Source organism: Vicugna pacos, chromosome 5 (genome assembly GCF_048564905.1).
Source record: "Vicugna pacos chromosome 5, VicPac4, whole genome shotgun sequence".
Lineage (NCBI taxonomy): Eukaryota > Metazoa > Chordata > Mammalia > Artiodactyla > Camelidae > Vicugna > Vicugna pacos.
In genome coordinates, this window is record NC_132991.1 from 14388467 (window position 1) to 14408964 (window position 20498).

The window sequence follows — 20498 nt, forward strand, 5'->3', positions numbered from 1 at the left end:
TATTTTTAAAAGAAAAATCATCCCATGAACAATACTCAGGGTAGGTCTACATGACATCTCAGACATCATCGTGCACAAAAGGAACCAGTCTACCCAGGAAAAAAAGGAGAAAATTATAAATACACAATTTTAAAATCAATACAACTGTTTGGACCATAGACTTTATTTATGTGAGCATTTAGATTCTGACCACGTCCAAGGGTGATGTGCTATAGACATGTTCTGTAACACTGAGAATTTTACAAAGACTTAGATTAGAGTAACCGGAATATTTAAATAAACAATCAGACATATCTTACAAATTAAAGTTTAAAATGTGAAAGGCCGTCAGAAATGGTTTAGTGGGCCTACTGAAATTATTGTGCAATGATCCTATGTGTTACACACCTCATCTTTTTGCTGATTTCGTTAGTTGCCTGGCTGTAACTGGACTTGAACTTCCAATTTCAGTGAAGCCTTCCAAAGAAAACTGATTGCCTGGCGGGGGTAGGGGCCAGCGCAGAAATCTTCACAAAAGCAGTAGGGAAAAACCCAACACTGTTTGTTTTACACATAATTATATTTTCTTTCAGTCTAGGATGTATCCCCAACTCGTGTGCAGCCCAAATCTGTATGGGATTGTCATTTGATTTACAGCAAGTGACCTGGCATCGTATGAAAATAATTTACTGCGCCATGCGCCTCACGCCTTGCAAATCAATAGCCCGAATACAGAGACATCTCAATTAGACAGCACAAGGGTAGCAAGATCTGCCGCCTCCTTTCTTATATCATGAAGATGGCAAGTATTACAAAGAGTACTTGTTTTAAAGTTGCTTCGGAGGGTGGGGGAGGATCTACTATTTCAAGTTGAGAGACATAAAATGAGAGTTACCATCAAACAGAATGAAAAATTGAGCACCGGGCTGTATAAGTAATAGCCTTGAGGGGTGGGACATGCGTTCGTTTAAGTATCGATTGGTGCATTTCTACAGCACCTGTATCATCACGGGCTCGAAGAGTTGAGCAGGGTGTTAAATTATGACTCTGAACACAGAGGAGTCATCCATCCTTCCTACCCTGTTCCTCCAAGAAGCCTCTAAACCAAAGGTGCAAATATTCACAGTATTAGCCACCCTGAGATAAATATCTGAAGGCTCAATTTTGGCCTCTCCCTCCAACACATCTGAAAATTAAGCTGTCATTATAAAAGTCTCATAATGAGGAAGCACATTATCCATTACTGATCATATCCAAATCCCGATGGTAAGTTAAAGATAAGACCCACACAGTTTGCTAAGGAAAAATTTCGGCAACTTCTCAAACCTGATTCTGCCTGGGATATCCTCATGAGGGAGAAAAGAAAATTATTTTCCTAGTTTTGCAAATGGTGAATGAAATATAGAAATGAAAGCAAACTGTCCCTCACAGGGGGCCTGTATCTGGTCCCAGGACTGTAATTGTGCAAGTTTATGTTTTTTTCATAAAACTGAATAGATTTTAAATAGTAAGTTGAACTTTTACCTGGCCCCATATTAACTGTAATTGAAAGCTGAAAGATTCTTACTGTGCTGGAATTAAATCAGAGAAAAACTACTTTTCCAGGATCCTTTCAAGTTCAAGTTAAATCTTTTTAAAGGAAAGAAACTCACTGATTTAGATTTTTAAAAAACTGTTCCTAAATATTTACTCTAAGTAATGAGTAAGAGCTTATGGGACGAGTCACACTCTCGCCACCTGAAATAGGTTTATGAGGACCAGTAAAAGTTCATCCTCCTGGCTGACCTTCCACAGGACATGCTTATAGGCCACAAAGCCACCACATCTTACTGAAAGATACCTTGAAAGCCACTGGGGAAGAAAAGACAATCAACTTCAATAAAGACTGAGGCACCCATGGAAAGTTTCAGAAAACGGGTCCAAATGCAACCGGACGGCTTGGCTAGAAGGTCTAAACCGCTGGTCATTAGCTCCACAAATGCATGGGAATTCAAACAAAGGTGTCATTGCACCTCCTGAAGCAAGATGCTCAGGACAGAACAATACCTGGAGAACTGCTGCTGCAGGCCGCGCATCTGCATCCGGCTGCGCTCTGACTCCAGGGTCACCTCCTGCAACCGCTTCTCACTCTGCAGACGTAAGTGTCTCTCCTCTTCCAATTCATGGATCAGCTTCTCATGCTATAAGAGGCACACAGGGGATGACTTTTAAAGTGTTTCTTAAATATTATTTAAAAAATTAGTAATAGCTGTTGGTTACTAAGTGCTAACTTGAACTTTACATTTAAATTAATTTCATCCTCATTACAACCCCATGAAGTAGGTTCTATTTTTAATCTCTTATTATATAAGAAACCAAGGATCAGAGACATCTATGTAATTTGTTGTTAAAAGCAAAAAAACAAAACCAAAAACCAAAAAATAAAACAAAACAAAAAAACCCCAGAAGGTAACAGGTTTTCAATCCTGGCTGATTTGACTCTAATGCTTGAATGATTTCCCCTAAGCCAGGTGCCTTCCCATGCAGAGATGAAGTTTCATTGTTAGAGCAGGCCGGAAGCTAGATATGAGCAGAAAAAGGGGGACACAGGCAAATGGCAGAAAACCATACATCTTTTAATCAGCAGGGGTCCTGGGACAGACCAAGAAAAACAGGATCCTCTAGACTAATAAAAAAACCATACCTTCTGGGTTGGTAAGTATCCTGGAGGCAGAAGGATGGGACAGGACAGGAATTCCCACCATCCGAATATAACCCTTCAATCATTATGACCTCCATCCAAATGTAACCTTTGCTTATGATACCCCCATCCGAATGTAACCTTTTGTTCATTACGACCTCATCCAACTTCCGGATCAAGACTAAATAAGGATGAAAAAGCCCTCCTCCCCACCTGGGAAGGTGGAGCTGGGATGATCAGGAAAGATGACCCCAAACTCCTCCCCACCAATGAATACTCTGCCCATTCATTTTTACATTCACATAACAAGCTTGCCAAGGAAACTTGGGGCAGTCACCCACCTGGGTCTGCCCGCTCTTTCCTTGGGAGCGTACTACCTAACCCTTAATAAATCCTTGCTTTGCTTTCTTAACCTCCGCGACTTGTCTCTGAATTCTTTCTGTGACAAGAAACTCTCGACCCCCAACACTATGACTGAGTAATACTACCAAATGCATAACAATTCAAGTAATAATGAGTGAGTCCATTAGTGCTTGTTCAGAATTATTTCATCTCTTCCATCTCTGGTATATGCTCTAAAGGGAACATTACTGATTTTTATAGAAGGACCAGGAATTTCAACTTAGTTATACTCCGGAACTGATGGGAATCAAGTTAAAGAATTCGTTTGTGTTTGTCCAATTAGGTTTTCACAGATAGAAATCGGTTAAGTCACCCACTTTATTTGTAATCCTAGAAAACTAGATCCCTATGAATGGGCATCAGGGATTAAAAGAGGGACTAGATGACCCAGGAAAGATGGCTTGGCAAATACTCACTCCACTCACTCCAGGAACTCACTTCATAAAGCATACAAGCTCAGATTCTGACGTTACGGACTCAGCCACACTAACCAATTTTTTTGTTTGTTTTTGTTTTGCTGTTGTCATTACTTTAAAAACTATCAAGTCATGCTATTATGATTATGGCTGTTACAAAATTAAGCACTTTGTGTACAGGATATACACTCTATGATGAAAATCAAAGACTCAAGGCCTGATTATAAGAGACATAGATTTTTTTAAATCTTTTTTTTTAATTGAAAAATAGTTGATTTACAATGTTAGTTTCAGGTGTATAGCAAAGTGATTCAGTAGTACACATACATACATACACACACACACACACACACACACACACACACACACAATTTTCAGATTCTTTTCCATTACAGCTTATTACAAGAAACTGAATATGGCTCCCTGTGCTATCCAGTAGGTCCTTGTTGTTCATCTATTTTATATATACTAGTATATATCTGTTAATCCCAAACCCCTAATTTACCCCTCCCCTCCTTTCCCCTTTGGTAACTTAGGGTTTTGGGGTTTTTTTTTGTTTTTTTGTATGAAGGAACCTACATTCTTAAAGGGAAAGAAAGGAAGCAGAGACTTGAGTTTCCAAATAAATCAGAACTATGACTCTGTACCATGAATTATCCAAATGAAACCTGATGCATTGTACAACTCATGGAGAAAAAGGTCTCCTGAAGATCATGAAGGAAACATTAGACCTTTCCTGGAAATGAAATCAAGGCGCTCTAAAAATACTTACACAACCTGTGCCTCTGCAAATTTGACCATGCTCCCCTTATCTGCTTAAAAAGCCCTCTCTATTCAAAGCCCAGGGCTCCCTCCAGGCTCTGCTTTTTTATATTTTGGTATCAACCCTTTGCCAGATATATGATTTGCAAATATTTTCTCCCACTCAGTTGGCTGCTTTTTCATTTTGTTGGTGGATTCCTTTGCTGTGCAGAAGCTCTTCAGTTTGATGTGGTCACATTTGTGGGACTTTGTTTTTGGTTGGATCCAAGAAATAATCACCAACACCAATGTCAAGGAGCTCCCACCTATGTTTACTTTCAGGAATTCTATGGCTTCAGGTCTTATGTTCCATTAAGTCTTTAATCCATTTTGAGTTAAGTTTTTTGCATGGTATAAGATAGTGATCTGGTTTCATTCTTTTGCATGTGGCGGTCTATTTTTCTTATCACATTTTATTGAAGAGACTGTCTTTCTCCATTTTACATTGTTGGCAACCTCGACATAAATTAATTGACTGTGTATGTGTGTGTTTATTCCTGGGCTCTCTATTCAGCTCCATTGATCTACATGTCTGCTTTTATGCTAATAACATACTGTTTGGATTACTACTGCTTTGCAATATAATTTAAAATCAGAAAGCATGATGCCTCCAGCTTTGCTCTTTTTTCTCAAGATTGCTTTGTCCATATGGGGTCTTCTGTAGTTCCATACAAAATTTAGGATTGCTTGTTCTATTTCTGTGAAAAATGCCATTGGAATTTTGATAGGGATTGCATAGAATCTGCAGATTGCTTTGGGTAGTACAGACATTTTAATATTAATTCTTCTAATCCATGGGCACAGAATACTTTTTCATTTATTTGTGTCTTCAGTTTCATTTATTAATGTCTTGTAGTTTTCAACACACAGGTCTTTCAACTCCTTGGTTAAATTCACTCCTAGGTGTTTTATTCTCTTTGCTTCAATTGCAAATGGGATTAATTTATTAGTTTCTCTTTATGGTAGTTTATTGTTAGTGTAGAGAAATGCAATAGAATTCTATTTATTTATTTTATATCCTGAAACATTACTGAATTTATTAGTTTTATCAGTTCTTTTTTTGGTACAGTCTTTAGGGTTTTATATGTAAAATCATGTCATCCTCAAGTAGGGACAGATTGGCTAGATTTGTCTGTGGGAGAAGGCGAGTTCTGGATCTTCCAACATTGCCATCTTGGACCACCTCTTAACACTTATTTAAAAGTACAAATTTGTCCCAGTGCAATGGATATATTAAGGGACAATTTCAACACGATGCAAATCTCACATTTGCTTATGCCCAACTTCATTCATGAGAAACGTGAAGTGAAACAACACACAGCACCCTGCTGAAGCCAGTGTAGAAATACACAAATCACATCCATCTCAGATAGACGGACCAGTGCCCTTGGTCCACCACACATATTACAAGCCATTCCATCCACACTTGATGGTACCGCCTGCCCTCTGATTTCAGGCAGCCTTCTTTTCACTGCTTCACAATAACTCACAAGCTACAGCCCTTCCCATGACGTCTTTTTCAAGGTAAAGTGCCATTTTTATTATATTACTTACATATTTCTTAACCACTTAACATCATAAAACTTAGCTGCCGTTTTTATTAGATGCCTATCTTTTTTTTTAATGAGTCACTGACAAAGTTTTTGAGTATTATGTCCCTAGTTTAATTTTTCCCATAAGCCCTGTACAGTGATTTTTTTTTAAGGGAACACATATGTCGTATTGTAGCAGAGTTATATATCATGGTGGAGAAAAAGAATTCTAAATCAAGAGTAGAATTCCAAAACCTTTTCAGTTTCCAGATGCAAGTAAAGTTGGACTTTCAACAGAGATTCAAACATAAGAAAAAAAAGGAAAAGTATTTTAATTCCAAGTCTTTGTTCTACCCAATGATCTTGTCCATATCTCATAGCCTTCATATAGACCTTAAATATCCTCAATTATTATCCTCTGATTAAACCACAAGTGAAGGAGACTCAACAATTTCCTTGGGTGGCCCATTTTGTTTTTTTAAATTCCTCACTTGATAAATTTCTAAGACTTGCTTAAATCATTTCAAGGCTCCGAAAAGCCTTCTATCTGTATGTTACCCCCAAATGGAGAAAAATGTATAGATTCTATGATTATTTCCTTAATAGAGAACTCATCTTGGAAAAAGAGCTATGTACACACCCACATGGATTTATTCATTCACTCAGACCACGTATGTTTACTGAACAGCTACTACGTGCCAGGAACTGGAGCAGAGCAGGAGACCAGCAATGAGTCCAATGGATGGGATTCCTGACTGCAGTAGACTCACACGCTGGTGGAGACAGCAGGGGCTACATGACCTATCACCTAGATAAATATATCAATATAAACTGATGGATAATTGAGGGTTTGCTGAAAGATGACAGCAAGAGGAACTGATTGTGTTTGGTGGGTTAGGGGAAGGTTTCTCTGAGGAATTAATATGTAAACTGAGATCTCTGTGATGACTAGGATTTATCTGAGGAAGAGAAGGGATTAGTACTGTAGGCAGAAGGGGTAATAAATGGAAAATCTTTCATTACATATGAAAAAAAACAAAAACAAAGAGAAGCCCAGTGTGCCTGGAGCCTGGTAAGCAAAGGGACAGGACTGGCACAGGACACAGGCATAAGGAGCCAGGGGACCAAAAAGGTCATACATATTAAAGACGTGTGATTGTATCCTGAGTGAAATGGGAACTTGTTACCAAGGTTTAATCGAGTGAGTGACAGGATCTGATAAAGATTCTGCAAAGATCAGCTGACAACTGTGTGGAGAGAGAAGTGAATTCAGAGGCTGAATAACAGAATGGGAAGATATGTAAGTAGAGAATGGTGACTGCTAGCACCTGCTAGTTTAGACCGTACCGTTTGCTAATCAGTTGGGTTTAGACAAGCCACTTAACTTAAAACCTAATGATTTTAAGTTAGTTTCTTCTGCATATTGGGGAGAATAAAACCGCCTACGCCAATTTTATACTATCACTGAGAGGAATGAGTAAAATAATGTACGGTAAAGCACTGCAAAATCCTGAAGTTCTCATATAAAAATAAGATATGACGAACTGGAACCATATAGTTTAGACTGTCTAATATACTTGAGTTACTTTTGATAAATACTATAGGCATTTTTGTCTTTAATGACCACTACATATTAAATGAATATTGTAGTTATATATTTCTTATAAAAAGCTAAAAAATGTGTTTTTTAAGTAAATCAAACTTTAGTACTGAGAGGAAGTACATTTTAAATTACATTTTAATGTAAGAACTGAGGGGGTAATTGAATCACAGATGTCATCTAGAACACGTATAACCTTGTGTTTGGACTTCCCTAAAAGATATTATTTTTATTCCCATCACTGAGTCTGATCTTAAACAGATGGCTGGATTGGTGATGTGTCAAAACTTCAGGGGTTAATATTAAGGCATTACCATTTGATTTCAAATATAGAAAGTCAATAAATACCTCTATTTGAGGTCTACTTATATTTGGTGATTCTAGTGACATCAGTGGGTGATACTCCTGCAAAGTTGGTTACAGAAGATTTAAAGAGTTTGGAAAAGAAAGAGGAATTTTCTTTACTTGTTGTGACAATTCTAGTGCCACCATGCATGGTCACGTGCTGGGGAAACACGGCACCATCACATGAGAGGCATCTCCACACATGTGCCAAGACTCCATGTAAGTCCTGCTTAGTGAGCGACATGAGACATCAACTCATCCAGAGGTTTTCTACATCGACTTGATGCTTAAAGGTACGTGATGCTACATAAAAAGATATTCATTATATGTTTCTGTTTCAAAAGATTTCCTGAAATGTATTTGAGGTATCATATTCTTGTTGAGTAATATTTTATAATCAAAGAATCATGGGAAATATTAACATTCTTGGATAATAATAGGGCGTAAAAGATAGTGAGAAATGAACAAAGGCCATTAGAGAAGGTCATAGGGATTAAATAATATTCCTGGGTATTGATGACAAAAATACATGAACTCATTCAAGAAATGCAGAATCCAGCAAACAAACTACATACTAGGCAATGGGGATTTTAACTTAGACTATTAGAAAAGTACATTTGATTAAATAACACAAGTAGAAGACATGGCAGTAAGATCCAATAAGCAAATCAAAACTTCTGCCTAGTTTTGCTTATTAATTGGTGGCCAGAGAATCACAGATATGACCACGTGTTCATCAATCAACATCCAATATATAATGAAACATTTTAAGATTACACAGAGACCAGAATAACCATTCTAATTCTCTTGCTATCTACTAAGAATCTAAAATTGACAAGCGATTATTTTTCTTCAGAAGTCCATACACCAAACGCACATCAGTAACAAAATTAAACTGTTATGTTTTCATGAAAACTAGTTTTTAATGGAAAAACTCTACATTAACCACTTTCTATCAAACCCATGTAAAAATGGGTCTAAATTAAACTGTAGTTATTACCTCTAATAGCAGCCTCATTTTTGCTTTTTACACAAATTGCAATATATTTTCCCCGTGAGGCTCCCTGAATTCAATATCCCCATTAGTTATGAAAGATTCAGTTATCCTAGAAGCAGAGAAACAGATAAGGAACTTAAGAATTGATTTTTTTTAAAGCTTGTACAGTTGGCTGTAACAAGAAACAAAATCAGATTTTGAGATGCTAGGAGAGAAGCAGCCCAAAATACATCCGCAGTGCTGATAATATCGCCTAAGAGAGACAAAGCTTTTATTCTTAAAAGAAAAAAAAAATTCACACAGCTTGGTTTAAAAAAAATTGAGAGGAAGGAGGAAAGGGTGAGAGAGAATTAATGAAAGGGGAGGGTGGGGGTGGGAGAAAGAGAAGTTTCAGGGGTAAAGAAGACAAATGGGCACCTAGGAGGATCTTAAAAATGCCCTCAATGCTAGACAGGACCTCGAAAAGGAACACACCACAGGTGAATCACTCCCTATGATGACATTTTCTTAGGCAAAAATTATCGATATGTTTATTACTTATCAAAAGCTACAGATGTGAACTTTATGGGAGGAGTATTTGCTGGGTGGGTTGTGCAGGAGAGCATGATAAAATGACGGTTTGCTATGTCAGGATGGATACAGATTACAAAGGCACCAGGGAACAAATAATGACAAAGCACGGCCTCCTACAAAGAGAGAAAGTGAAACTGTCTTTTGCAAAGAGTCACTGATCTGTTCTATTTATCAACTAGAAATACAAGTGAAGAATAAAATAGTAATATTGTATCCATAATATAAAGTAATGCAGTTTTGATTTTAGTATAACCATACAGCTAAAAAAAAGAAGATAAAGTTATACATTGATCCACTTCCCACAGTTTTCATCATTTAAAGTGTCCTGATTTGCACCATGACCCCCATGAAAGCAGCCCAGTAGAGGCCAGTAGTCTTGTTGCCAGCATATGCAGCCAGTGTCCAGGTTTTTGTCCCGTCCCAGAAAGAATTCAGAGACAAGACACAGAGGTTAAGAAGGTAAAGTGGGGATTTATTAAGGGAGAGATAGTACACTCTCAAAGGGAGAGCGGGCAGGCTCAGGTGAGCAGATGCTCTGAGTTTCTTTGGCAAGCTGGTTACCTAGAGTGTAGAAATGAGTGGGCGGAAGAATCATTGGGGAGGGAGGGATTCGGGGTCGTATTCCCTGATTTCCTCCACCTTCCAGAGGGGAGGAGGGGCTTTTGTCCTTATTTAGTCTGGATCAGAAGTGTCCTGGCGTCAGTGCATGATGGGTACTTCTAATCTGCAAGGCTAATTTTATTGAAATGAGGGCATAATGAGCGAAAGGTTACATTCAGACACTGAGATTCCTGCTTTCCCCCCTCCTTTCTTTGTCAGCCTTCAGGCCACTCATCATCCCAACAGTTGTGACCACTTATCAGCCCAGAGGTTCCTGCTTTTCTTTCTTTGCCTAGGGACCTCTAGTGCTTACATGATGGTTTCCTGCATTTGGCCCATGCCCCTCTTTCTGTCCAATTTCTGCCATTTGGCCTGTGTCCCCCTTTCTCTGCTCATATCTAGCTATCTGCCTGCTCTAACAGTCTGGGTGACTATCATTTTGGTTCTTCCATTAATTTGCTGGGCAACTTGAGGAAATTCACTTACCCTCTTTGGACCCCCTTCTAAAATGCCAAGGTCCCTTTCCACTCTCACATTGTATGCATCCATAAAATTGGCCACCGTCACAGTGATGGGGTTTAGGACATTGTTACTCCCAAACATAGCACCTTGACATATTGAATATCTGATGCTGAAGGAGTTTGAGAAGCTGGAAGTTCACTCTGATCTTCCCCAAACCCTTTCTCCTTCTTTCCTGCAATAGGTCATAAAACCCTCACGTGAGACGTACCCTCCCCATTCCCAGTAGGAAGGAAGACATTCTTATCACTAGAGACAGAGAATTTGGGGCCAGAAATCTATACAGACAAACTTTGTTAAACTAACTCTTAACTTACTACTATTCTTCACCACTTAGTAACTCTAGCCCAAACCCCTCTGTCTTATCAATCCTTCACAAATTGATTATTTTTTTTAATCTAAAAGGTATAAAAAGCTTCCTGCTCTGATCTCTTCTTTGAGTCTTCATTTTCTTCTGAAGGCACCCATGGGTACATAAAAATCTAATAAAATGTGTTTGTTTTCCTTCTGCTCATCTGTCATAATCAGTTTAATTCTTAGATCCAGGCAAAGACCCAAAGAAGGTAGAGGAGAATTTCTCCTCCTCTACAACAGCAAGAAAAAAACATAAATCTAGTGACATGAAGACTATAACGAGATGAAACATAGTATCTATATAGGACAAGGGGGTGTAAATATGTTGGGGGTCAGTCATAGGATGGGTTTCATACTAAGTATGGCTGACAGTGGCAGGCATCCCTGTATGATAATGAGGTGGGTAAAGCTATAGACTAGAGGTGAAGGCTATGGTTTTCTTGTCTAGTGTGAAACAGGCAATGTTAAAATGGTAATAGTGGGCATCACACAACTGGGAAGTGAGGTGGTGAAACAGTGACCCCAGAGGCATTGGTTCCATTCAGTTTCCAAACAACCACAGGTCTCAGTAGATCTTGAGGAGAATGACAGGATCGACATATTTGAGCAGAATAATTCTTCCTCAGGGTGGACCCCGGAAGTCAAAGACTACGATGACAGGGACCAGTAGGGACCAGCAGGGGCTGCTCCTGTTTTGCTACTGTCATTCATTAGCAATGGTCCCTGGTGGTGGTAGGCGCGGGTATAACTTAGCATGCACAAGGTCTTGGGTTCAATTCTCAGTCCCTCCACTAAAAAAAAGAAAAAAAATTAACCAATTAAACAATGGTCCCTAGAGCTGAAAAAGGCCTTTCCACAGGATTTTCTGACTCAGTGACTTTCTGACTTCAACAAGCTTCTCAGAAAACCATTTCCTCTCAAGTCTTAGGGAGGAAAGTCTTTCAGTCATTCAAAGTGATTATGGTGATGCTGTAGGCTGACCAAGAAAAGTAAGACATTGAGTAATCAAATGAGTAGAAGCTTGGTTTCCTTGTCAACTGCCAAATCCAGACACACTCCTTCCCTTAGCCCAATCATCTCCTTGAGTTTATTTGGTTAAAGGCTCAATTTTCAACTTTACTTAGAAAAAAAGCTTCATTTACCAGACCACAGGCTCCTTCTATAAGAAGTCAATGACTCTTTCTCCTCCTCTGGTCACAGATCTTTCTCAGTTGTCATGTTAATTGATCACAATTAACAGTAGCTATTAATTATTCTATCCCTCTGGGGATTCTCAGAAGTCAATTTTATTAAGTGCCTTCCTACTTGAAGTTTTTTTATTTTTGTCTTCTTTTCTGTTCTATGGATATAGTATATTTCATACAAGGAAGGGGGAAATTTTCAGTTCATTTTAGGATTTTTACTTCCAGCCCCAGACCAATCTGTGTGTCCCTAGATTTATTTATTCTCCATTTCACCTCCACTCTTTTTTTTTTTTCCTGTCTTTACTCCACAATGACCAGTGGAGAATGAATGGATTTCTTCAGCGGATTTAGTTTCCATTTCAAACTACGAGTGATTGTATTTCTCTCCTCGCTCCTTACTGTAGAGGATTCCGAGATCTTTTATTCTCTCTTCTACATTCCAATCTCGAACTTCAGCTTTATTGACTCTAAAAGTTAACAGTTGCTCTGCCTTCTCTACCCTGATGTCTCTCTTGCTTCACTGCCCACCTAATTTATGGTTTATCCTGTACATTCATGCTCCTAATAGTCGACTTAGCTTTTTAAAATTATATGATGTCACATCATTTGCTAAGCATTTCCTATATAATTATTATCCCCCATCTCCTCAAAGAGCGTCCTTTTCTTCAGGCAGGGATTGAGCCTTGCCCTTGGTAAAGGAAAAACCCCAGAGAAGGTAGCACGTCGCTGAGCATTCTAGTAGTGCCAGTACATTCCTGTTGATTTAAATGGAATCCTCTTAAGCTCCCACAACTTCCTCTCCCTTCGCTGGCAGCTAGCTCTGTAGAGTTTGTACTTTCAGGCTCTGATCACGCTGAGGACAAAGTAGTGAGATTTTCTTTGGTTTAAAAATCCCACAGACACACTGTACCGTTTGTCATTTTCTTCCCCTTACTGTCGCCTTTGTTTTGTCTCATTTTTTGCCCTCTCCTAACAGCCCATAGACTGTAATCCCCAACTTCATATTCAAATCTTTTATTTGATTAGTCACTTTCACTCCTCAACTATGAAATCAAAAATTTCCTTTCTTAGATTTGTTGTGGCCTCCTTAAAAAGCATGTATAATTCCATTATATTTTTTAGGACAGCACATTTTACTGTTCTTTTGTTCAGCCTACTAGACTTTACAGAATGGTAGGAGGAAAAATCTATTCAGACGAATAATCTTTTTTTTTTTTCCCCAGTGACTGGAATCCTTATGTTCCTGCCTTTCTTCAGTGAATGGGTGTAATTATGTGTATGGGAAATTAAAGTATTTGCTATGATAATTATTCACTCCTCTAAAATAGGAGAGTAATTATAATGTCAGCAACAGATTGCATGAGGTACTACTGGAGCTTTCCTTTTAAATCTGCTCAAGAAATGGCTCTGAGACCTCAGTAATTAATATTAATTTCTCACAAATACTTTTTTATTCACTTGGAAAACACACTAGAATGCCTTCATACTTCCAATTTCATTCTCGAAAACTCTCTCCAAATATTCTTTTTAAACAAGGCCCTGACGACATCTGGATTGACTTTCACGTAGCCAACTTCCATTATTTTATGATGCTAGGCTATTTCTGAAAAATGAAATTTTAAAACAACATGATTTTTAGCAGTGCCCCTTATCCTTGTTAGCAAATGCAAACTTTCCCATTCTATCATTTCAAAGGTCAGCTATAATATTTAAAAGATCTAAGTGGAACTAATCACAAATTTTGGCTCAATGCTTTAGTATTTCATTCTCTACTATTACCGAAGTTATAAGAAACTGAAAATATTACACATTGAATAATTATAGTTTGTGCTATTTCGGAGAGGTAAGGTTAAATAGAAATATTAGTTTTATGGGGAAATCATTAAAGACCTATAAATGAGCTGAGTGAGTATCATTAATCTATAGAAAGGGAAAATGTATATCCTTAAAAAACCATCTGAGCACTTATTTGAAAAGTATACTTAACTTTCGGTTAATCACATAAATAGATGAGAAGATTATGATAGATAATTTCAGTTTCTGAGTGATGGGAAATAGTCACAAGAGGAAGCAAATAGAAAACATGGCCCCACATGGTACAAATAACAGTCATGAAAAACAGGCCAATGTAGACTACAGTTACCACTAATAGCATGTCTGTCCGATGCATGGCAGGGTATGGAAAAGCTCACAGCAGAAACTGCTACATTATGGCTACAGGTCTTTGGTACACAGCTTAAGTGAGCAGCAGAAATTGTGTTCTGGGTACTTTTCTTGTAATCCCCTGGCCTCTCCCAGTTTCCACTCCTATCTGAGTGTTCAGCCCTCTGTCATTTGGAAGTGGTCTCTCCTGGATGGCTTAGTCACATTGAATGAATACAACCAAGCTGTTCAGCTAGGTTTCCCCATGGAAACCTATAGATCTTTCTATAGATCTTACAGTCAAAAGCAAATGGGAGTATTTACACCTGGAAAGGCACTTTAGATCACTAGGTCCAACTGAAGTCCTAAAAGGTGCTAACTGTCCAGGGTGATTCAGCCCACCCCAAGTCTTTGTCACAGTGCAGAGATCAAATCCCCTCTTCAAAGTCCCCCCTCCCAGGTAACTGAGTGAAGAGCAAGTTTTCAGGAGCCTGGGGGAATTGTGTTCCTGTAGGATTTATATCTAAAACTGTTATCTACATTTATATATTACTTTCCTTTGCATTATAAACCTTTATATATAAAAGCTCAAAATTAAACCCTTACATGAAGATAGAAAAGCAACTGGCAAGATCATAAAACATTTTAATCATTATTATACTAGTATCATTAAAATTCCTCCAAGAAAAATTTGCTTCTTTCTTCAGAAAGTAACAATGTTAAAAGCTAAGTTTCTTTTTTTTTTAACCAAGTCTTCAGATTATGAAATGTGGTTCCTCCCCTTTGACAGGTATTGAATATTGGTGCACTGTGCATACTTTTATACAAGCTAGGACTCTCAAAATTTTTCACTTTAGCACAACAGCCCTCACCTCGTAGAACAGGGAGAATTACACATAGTTCACAATTTACAGTGTTCGGTATACTGAATGTTACTTAGAAGAAGGTTTTGAATAAATAAAAGTACAAGTGCTATAAAACTGGGACTCTCTGGTTTTACTTTATTTTCCTTTTTATATAAACAGGATCCATCTACTTAACAGGATTGTGGCCACAGGCATTAAATTTGAATCATGGCTGGTGACAGCAGCCCCACTGATGTGTAAGACAAGGAAGCGTATACATATGTAAGTTTAAAGAGTGCCTGTGTAGTCACGGAGAAGTAACAAAAGCAGTTCCAGGACAAATCAAGCAAGTGAGAATAAAAGAGAAAACAAAGGAATATTCTTACATCACAAATAAGAATGACATTAATGATGAATCCAGACTGAGCGTTCTGAGCACTTTTCATGTGTTACCCACTGACTCCTCACAACATGCTAGACTGTAGGCACTTTCCAAAGCAATATTTTTTTTAAGATGATGAAGCTGAGGCGACAGGAACTAAACAGCAGAGACAGGGTCTGAGCTTAGGCAATCTGATTCCAGGGTCACGGAGCTTGACTGCCTCTCTTTACAAGGACCAAAGAATTTCTGTCCTGGTGGAGTGGACTACCATCTCAACCTGTGAATCAGCTGTCACTAAGCCTCTCCCTTTCCATGATCTGTCAGAGATGGTAGGGTATAAAAGAGATTTGAGAGACAGACTTAAAAAAGAAAATGATGATCTTTGCCATTAAGAATATTCCAATGATCACATATCAAATAGGTGGCAGAAAATGACTATCTTGAGCAGGGGTCAGCAAACTTTTTCAATCTGAGACCAGATGGTGAATATTTTAGACTTTATGAGCCATCCAGTCTCTGTGGCAACTACTGAGTTCTGCTCTTATAGCAAGAAAGTTGGCATAGAAAATACAATAACTAATGGGTGTGGCTGTATTCCAATAAACTATTTCCAAAAACAGCTGGGGAGAGGGCAGCTCAGTCATAGTCTACAGACCCTTAATCACAGTCACCAGCTGACATCTCATAAAAAGGAGTGAATCCTAATCACTTAATTTTCCAGGAGGTGGTATTTCTTTCATCCAAAACCCATCAACACCCCAGCAGCCATGGGATTTGGGAATGGTCTTACCATTTTTGAAAAACTAACACAACTTTATATGCCTGCCCCCAAATTTAATGAAATTGTAGCCACTGTCAACAATCAAAAAATTAATTTTGCATTTTCCAGAAAGGATGAACCTTTTAGCAATTCTGGAAATCATGAAATATTAGCGCTCGTCAGTGTTCTAGGAAAAAAATCTATCATCTCCTGTGGGATCACTTCTCTGTACAAAGGCACCAGTTTTGTGTTATACATAGAATAACATTTTATCATTTGGTGCTGAGTCATTAGCCAAGGTCTCTTCTTATTCTCATTCAGGAATAGATATGCACCTCTCTCCTGGGAGAGACCAGTATAAAGTCATTTGTTGCCAGTGTTGTTTAATATTAGACATTATTTAAGTTACTTTAATCAACAATTTCCAAAGGATCTACTTCATGTCAAACTGATCTCATTACTAGATAATTTTGACTATTAGTCATAAAATATGGATAGATAAACAATTGTTCAGGCATACAAATATACTGTTTTTCCCTAATACTCCAAGAACCGATGAGATTTAATGTTGATGGATGACGTTTCAAATGCTTTTCTATCATATACTCTAAGATGCTGAAATAAAATCTTCAGTCTAACCACTCATTAAAATCAAACAACTCAGAGTGTACAGTAAGATCCTTTCGTGTGTAGATTACAGGTGATAGCAGAAAAAATTATTTCTTCATCTCTCTACCAAAAGTTTTATATTTACTGTGTGCTAAATAAGTTGACTTTCCTATAGAGCCAATAATTATGCCTTTTACTTCACAACATCTGAGTTGACTCAGGAGAGAAAAAATAAGTTTACCATCTAGAATTGGTGTAGCCTTGGGGTCATGCCTCTTTTTCCAATAATTTAACTCCCAAGATTGTGTATTCAGTTCATATTTTAAAGACTTCAAAACTTCAAACGTCCTTTTGTCTGTTATCATTGATTGCTGTTAAACTAAATGTTTCTCACTCTGTAATCAATATTTTCTTACAAAAATAAACCCAGGCACTGACAAACAACTCTGCAGCCCAGCGCAGCCTTCCTGAGAGTGGACAGCATGAAAAACTGCTACTCCCAAGAATTTTAAAAGATCGCATTGACTCTGGTGCTTATTACAATTTTTTACAAGTTTCTTACAGCTGAATCATTCCACTGTAACAAGACTTTATTAAATTAGATAGCTATTGAGTCATAAGCTTTCTGAGAATAACAATTAACCTGACTTTGTCCTTTATTACTGTTTCAAATCGTTGCAACCACACTGCTCCTGTTCATTTTTACATCTTTGGTGACAAAGTTATTGAAGTGCAGTCACCAGATAAAATGAGGGTACAGAAGGCAAACAGTGATGAGTGTTTCATGAGTCTGTTCCACACGACAATTTGAAATGGCACTGCTAACTTTTTTTTTTTTTTTTTACAAAAGAAGTTGTTGTGCTTTTGGACCCCAAATGCAAGGTGTATTTTTATGTGGGACTTCCATTTGACACACTGTAAGAGATGAGTGGCTCTTGTAAGCACTTGACTTCCAATTATTTGTTCATTGAATAATTCACTCTCTTAATACAACTTCCACTGGGAATTATGGTGGACTTGAGGCATGAACAGCCAGCAACAAATCTAAGATTGCCACCAACATGCACCACGCGTGATCTCCCCCTCCAAACACCAAATTCCGAAAGCATATAACTCTATTTTCCATCAATAAGTATTTCGTGGTCTTGGCTATAGCAAGTTGGGAAGAATAACGCCAAAGATTTCCAAGTACACAAGCACGAAAATAAGCCCTTCAAGCGCATACACCTTAAATAAGTTATGGCATTTTCTCGCCTTCATGTTTATTAGCAAAAAAAGAACCCAAGGAACAATGACTTTAAATCATTTGAACCTTGCGTGTGTTTATCCGTGACAAACAGCAACGAAGGCATTTACAATTTTTATCAGCAGCAGCTGATATTTACTGCCAACCGAGATGGTTTTGTATTACGATGAAGCAATTCAATGAACCAACCCTAAGGGTTTTCAAAAGATGCTTTCTATTTCTTGTTCCAACATAGCACCTCTATGCCTTAGCTCAAAATTGCCACCAAGTGGATGGCAAACACTGGTCTACTTGTAACTGTATAGCAAACGGCTGCTTCTGACGTGAGAAGAGTTGAACAAATCACATCCACGGGCATTTTCTAAATACCTGCTATGCACAAGGTGCTCCTTTAGACACGACAGATGAAATATAATCTGATTATGAGGGAGAAGATCCAATCCCTCTCAAGGGCCCCTCACTACAGGTGCCAAGGCTGTCTAGATCTTAATACATACACGTACTTATCTCTTTATAATCTATGTGGGAAATAATAACCTATTGATGCTACTGTGACTGAGAACAAGGCCAATACCCAGACTTTGGGGAAAGTTTTCTTACTGCCAGTAACTGTTTAATTACATGCATAAAGAGCTCCCAAACACATAAAACTGGAGTCTCTTCTAAAAAACCACTGATAGTATTCAAGAGACCAATAAATTGGAGGTTACGTGGACCCCCTTTACAGTCCTTCATGGAGATACTGCTCCAGACGTGATCGTGGTGATAAATAACTCACTGCAGGACTATAATCAGGGAGAGGCAGGCACACAGATGAGAAGCATCTGCATTCCCAGCTCACGAGCTGCCTCTCCTCCCGCTGGGACACACTGACCTTTCACACCGCAGAGCCTGGTGGACGCGAAACCCCAGAGGAAGAGACTCGATAAACACATTTGCTAAACCAATGCATTTAATGAAATATCTAATTTATTCAAATGAGTAATTCGAAGTCCTATTTAGGCCAATCTTCAGTGTCTAGTATTATTTATTTTCCACCATAAAACACAGCTTCTCTCTTGGAAGCATGGGCACCAAGGGGAGGAACCGTAACTTTTAATGGGTGCAGTTAGAACTTGAATTTTTTATCTGAAAACCATAAAGCTTTTAAAAATGAATTTGCAAATGTAATTGAGCTTCTAATAGCTGCTACTGATAGTAATTAAAGAAATCTCATTTCCCTAAATTAAACATAATGAAATGTTTTTCAAGATCAAATAAAACCAGAAAATGCCATCCGGCTGATAGAATTTGCCTGTGAAAGTGGTGTTCTGGAGTTTGCTGAGAAGCCTCTGCTGCCAGCAAAGCCAGTGGCTTATAGGGTGATGGGTACCGTGGATGTCATTTCCGCTGTATCACATCAACTTTTACTGACTGATAACCAATCTGAAAGGCAGTATAGTGCAAGGCGTCACACTGTGGTGCTTATGCAAATGAAACAGATATCCTTTAAAGCTCTTCCATTAAGGGCCTTTAAAGAGTTTGTTATTTAATTAAATGTCAGCATGTCCTCAGTTCAACTTGTGCATTTCACAAATTGTGCATTAATGTTTAATTTTTACTTTTACTTTTGCCTTTTCTTAAAGTAAAAATGGCACTTGGGGACCATGAGTGACTGCCTCACCCTGGTCTCTGTTAACAGGCAGGGAAGTGTTTCAGTTGCTCAGAACTGATCATTACCTCCCCATTTCTTAATGGTCTCCCAGAAAAAGATATCCTGAGTTTCCTTCTTGATTTCAGCAGTTTACCAACCTGGCAGTCAAGAAGATTTTCCCTCATGATGGATCAAAGTATTTTGTGTCTTAATTTAATTCCTTACCTTATTATTTGGACTTCTACCAATCCAAGAAACAATTAATCACAACTCTTCATAAAAATGCTTTATTTCAGGAGAAAGTAATTAGGTCAGCCTTTAGTCTTGTATTACTAGACACCCCACCTCTCATATAGGGACAACCCTTTATCTCCACACTTACATATGGTATGAAGGATGATGAATCTTGTGGCTCATCAGAGTTCTTAATTATTTTGCCAACTTTCTCCATTATTTTTGCATTCCCTTTAAAAATGGTTCTCTAAATCAAATATAAAACTATAGCAAAAGTTAGGTTAATGTCAAGCTCAGGTAAAAAACCACTGACAGGTTTTAGTAAATCCCAGTGCCGTCTGTTGCCTTCCCCTCCCCCCATACCAAGTACCACTCCCTCTTCCCCGCCCTTTAACAGCCTTCTCCACTAAGTCTTTCATTTGCTTGCTGAAGTACACATAGCACATGGCCAACAAATGGGTTTCTTTGACTGATTACTGATCTTTTTAAATCCAAAGCCATTTATTTTTTATTTTTATGACATATGTATATATGTTATACAACTTACAATATGGTTTTTATTCGCACAAATGCTAGCTTGTACCTCACAGTCCCCAAGTTTCCTTCCTACGTACTCAACATTGTTTCCAAGCTGTAGCTATGTCGATGCCTGTCAATGAATGATT

General features: G+C 38.2%; 1 protein-coding gene across 12 annotated transcripts in view; it reads right to left on the reverse strand.

The window, feature by feature from the left end:
- Positions 1-20498, reverse strand: part of NCKAP5 (NCK associated protein 5) — a 912592-nt gene that overhangs the window by 425702 nt on the left and 466392 nt on the right. For all 12 annotated transcript variants that reach the window (XR_012072522.1, XM_072960866.1, XM_072960868.1 and 9 more), the window contains one exon: positions 2026-2159. Coding sequence is in view for 11 of the 12 variants with exons in the window: in XM_072960866.1 (XP_072816967.1) it covers positions 2026-2159 (134 nt within the window). In the remaining variant the exon portion in view is untranslated. The remainder of the gene's footprint in view (positions 1-2025; positions 2160-20498) is intronic.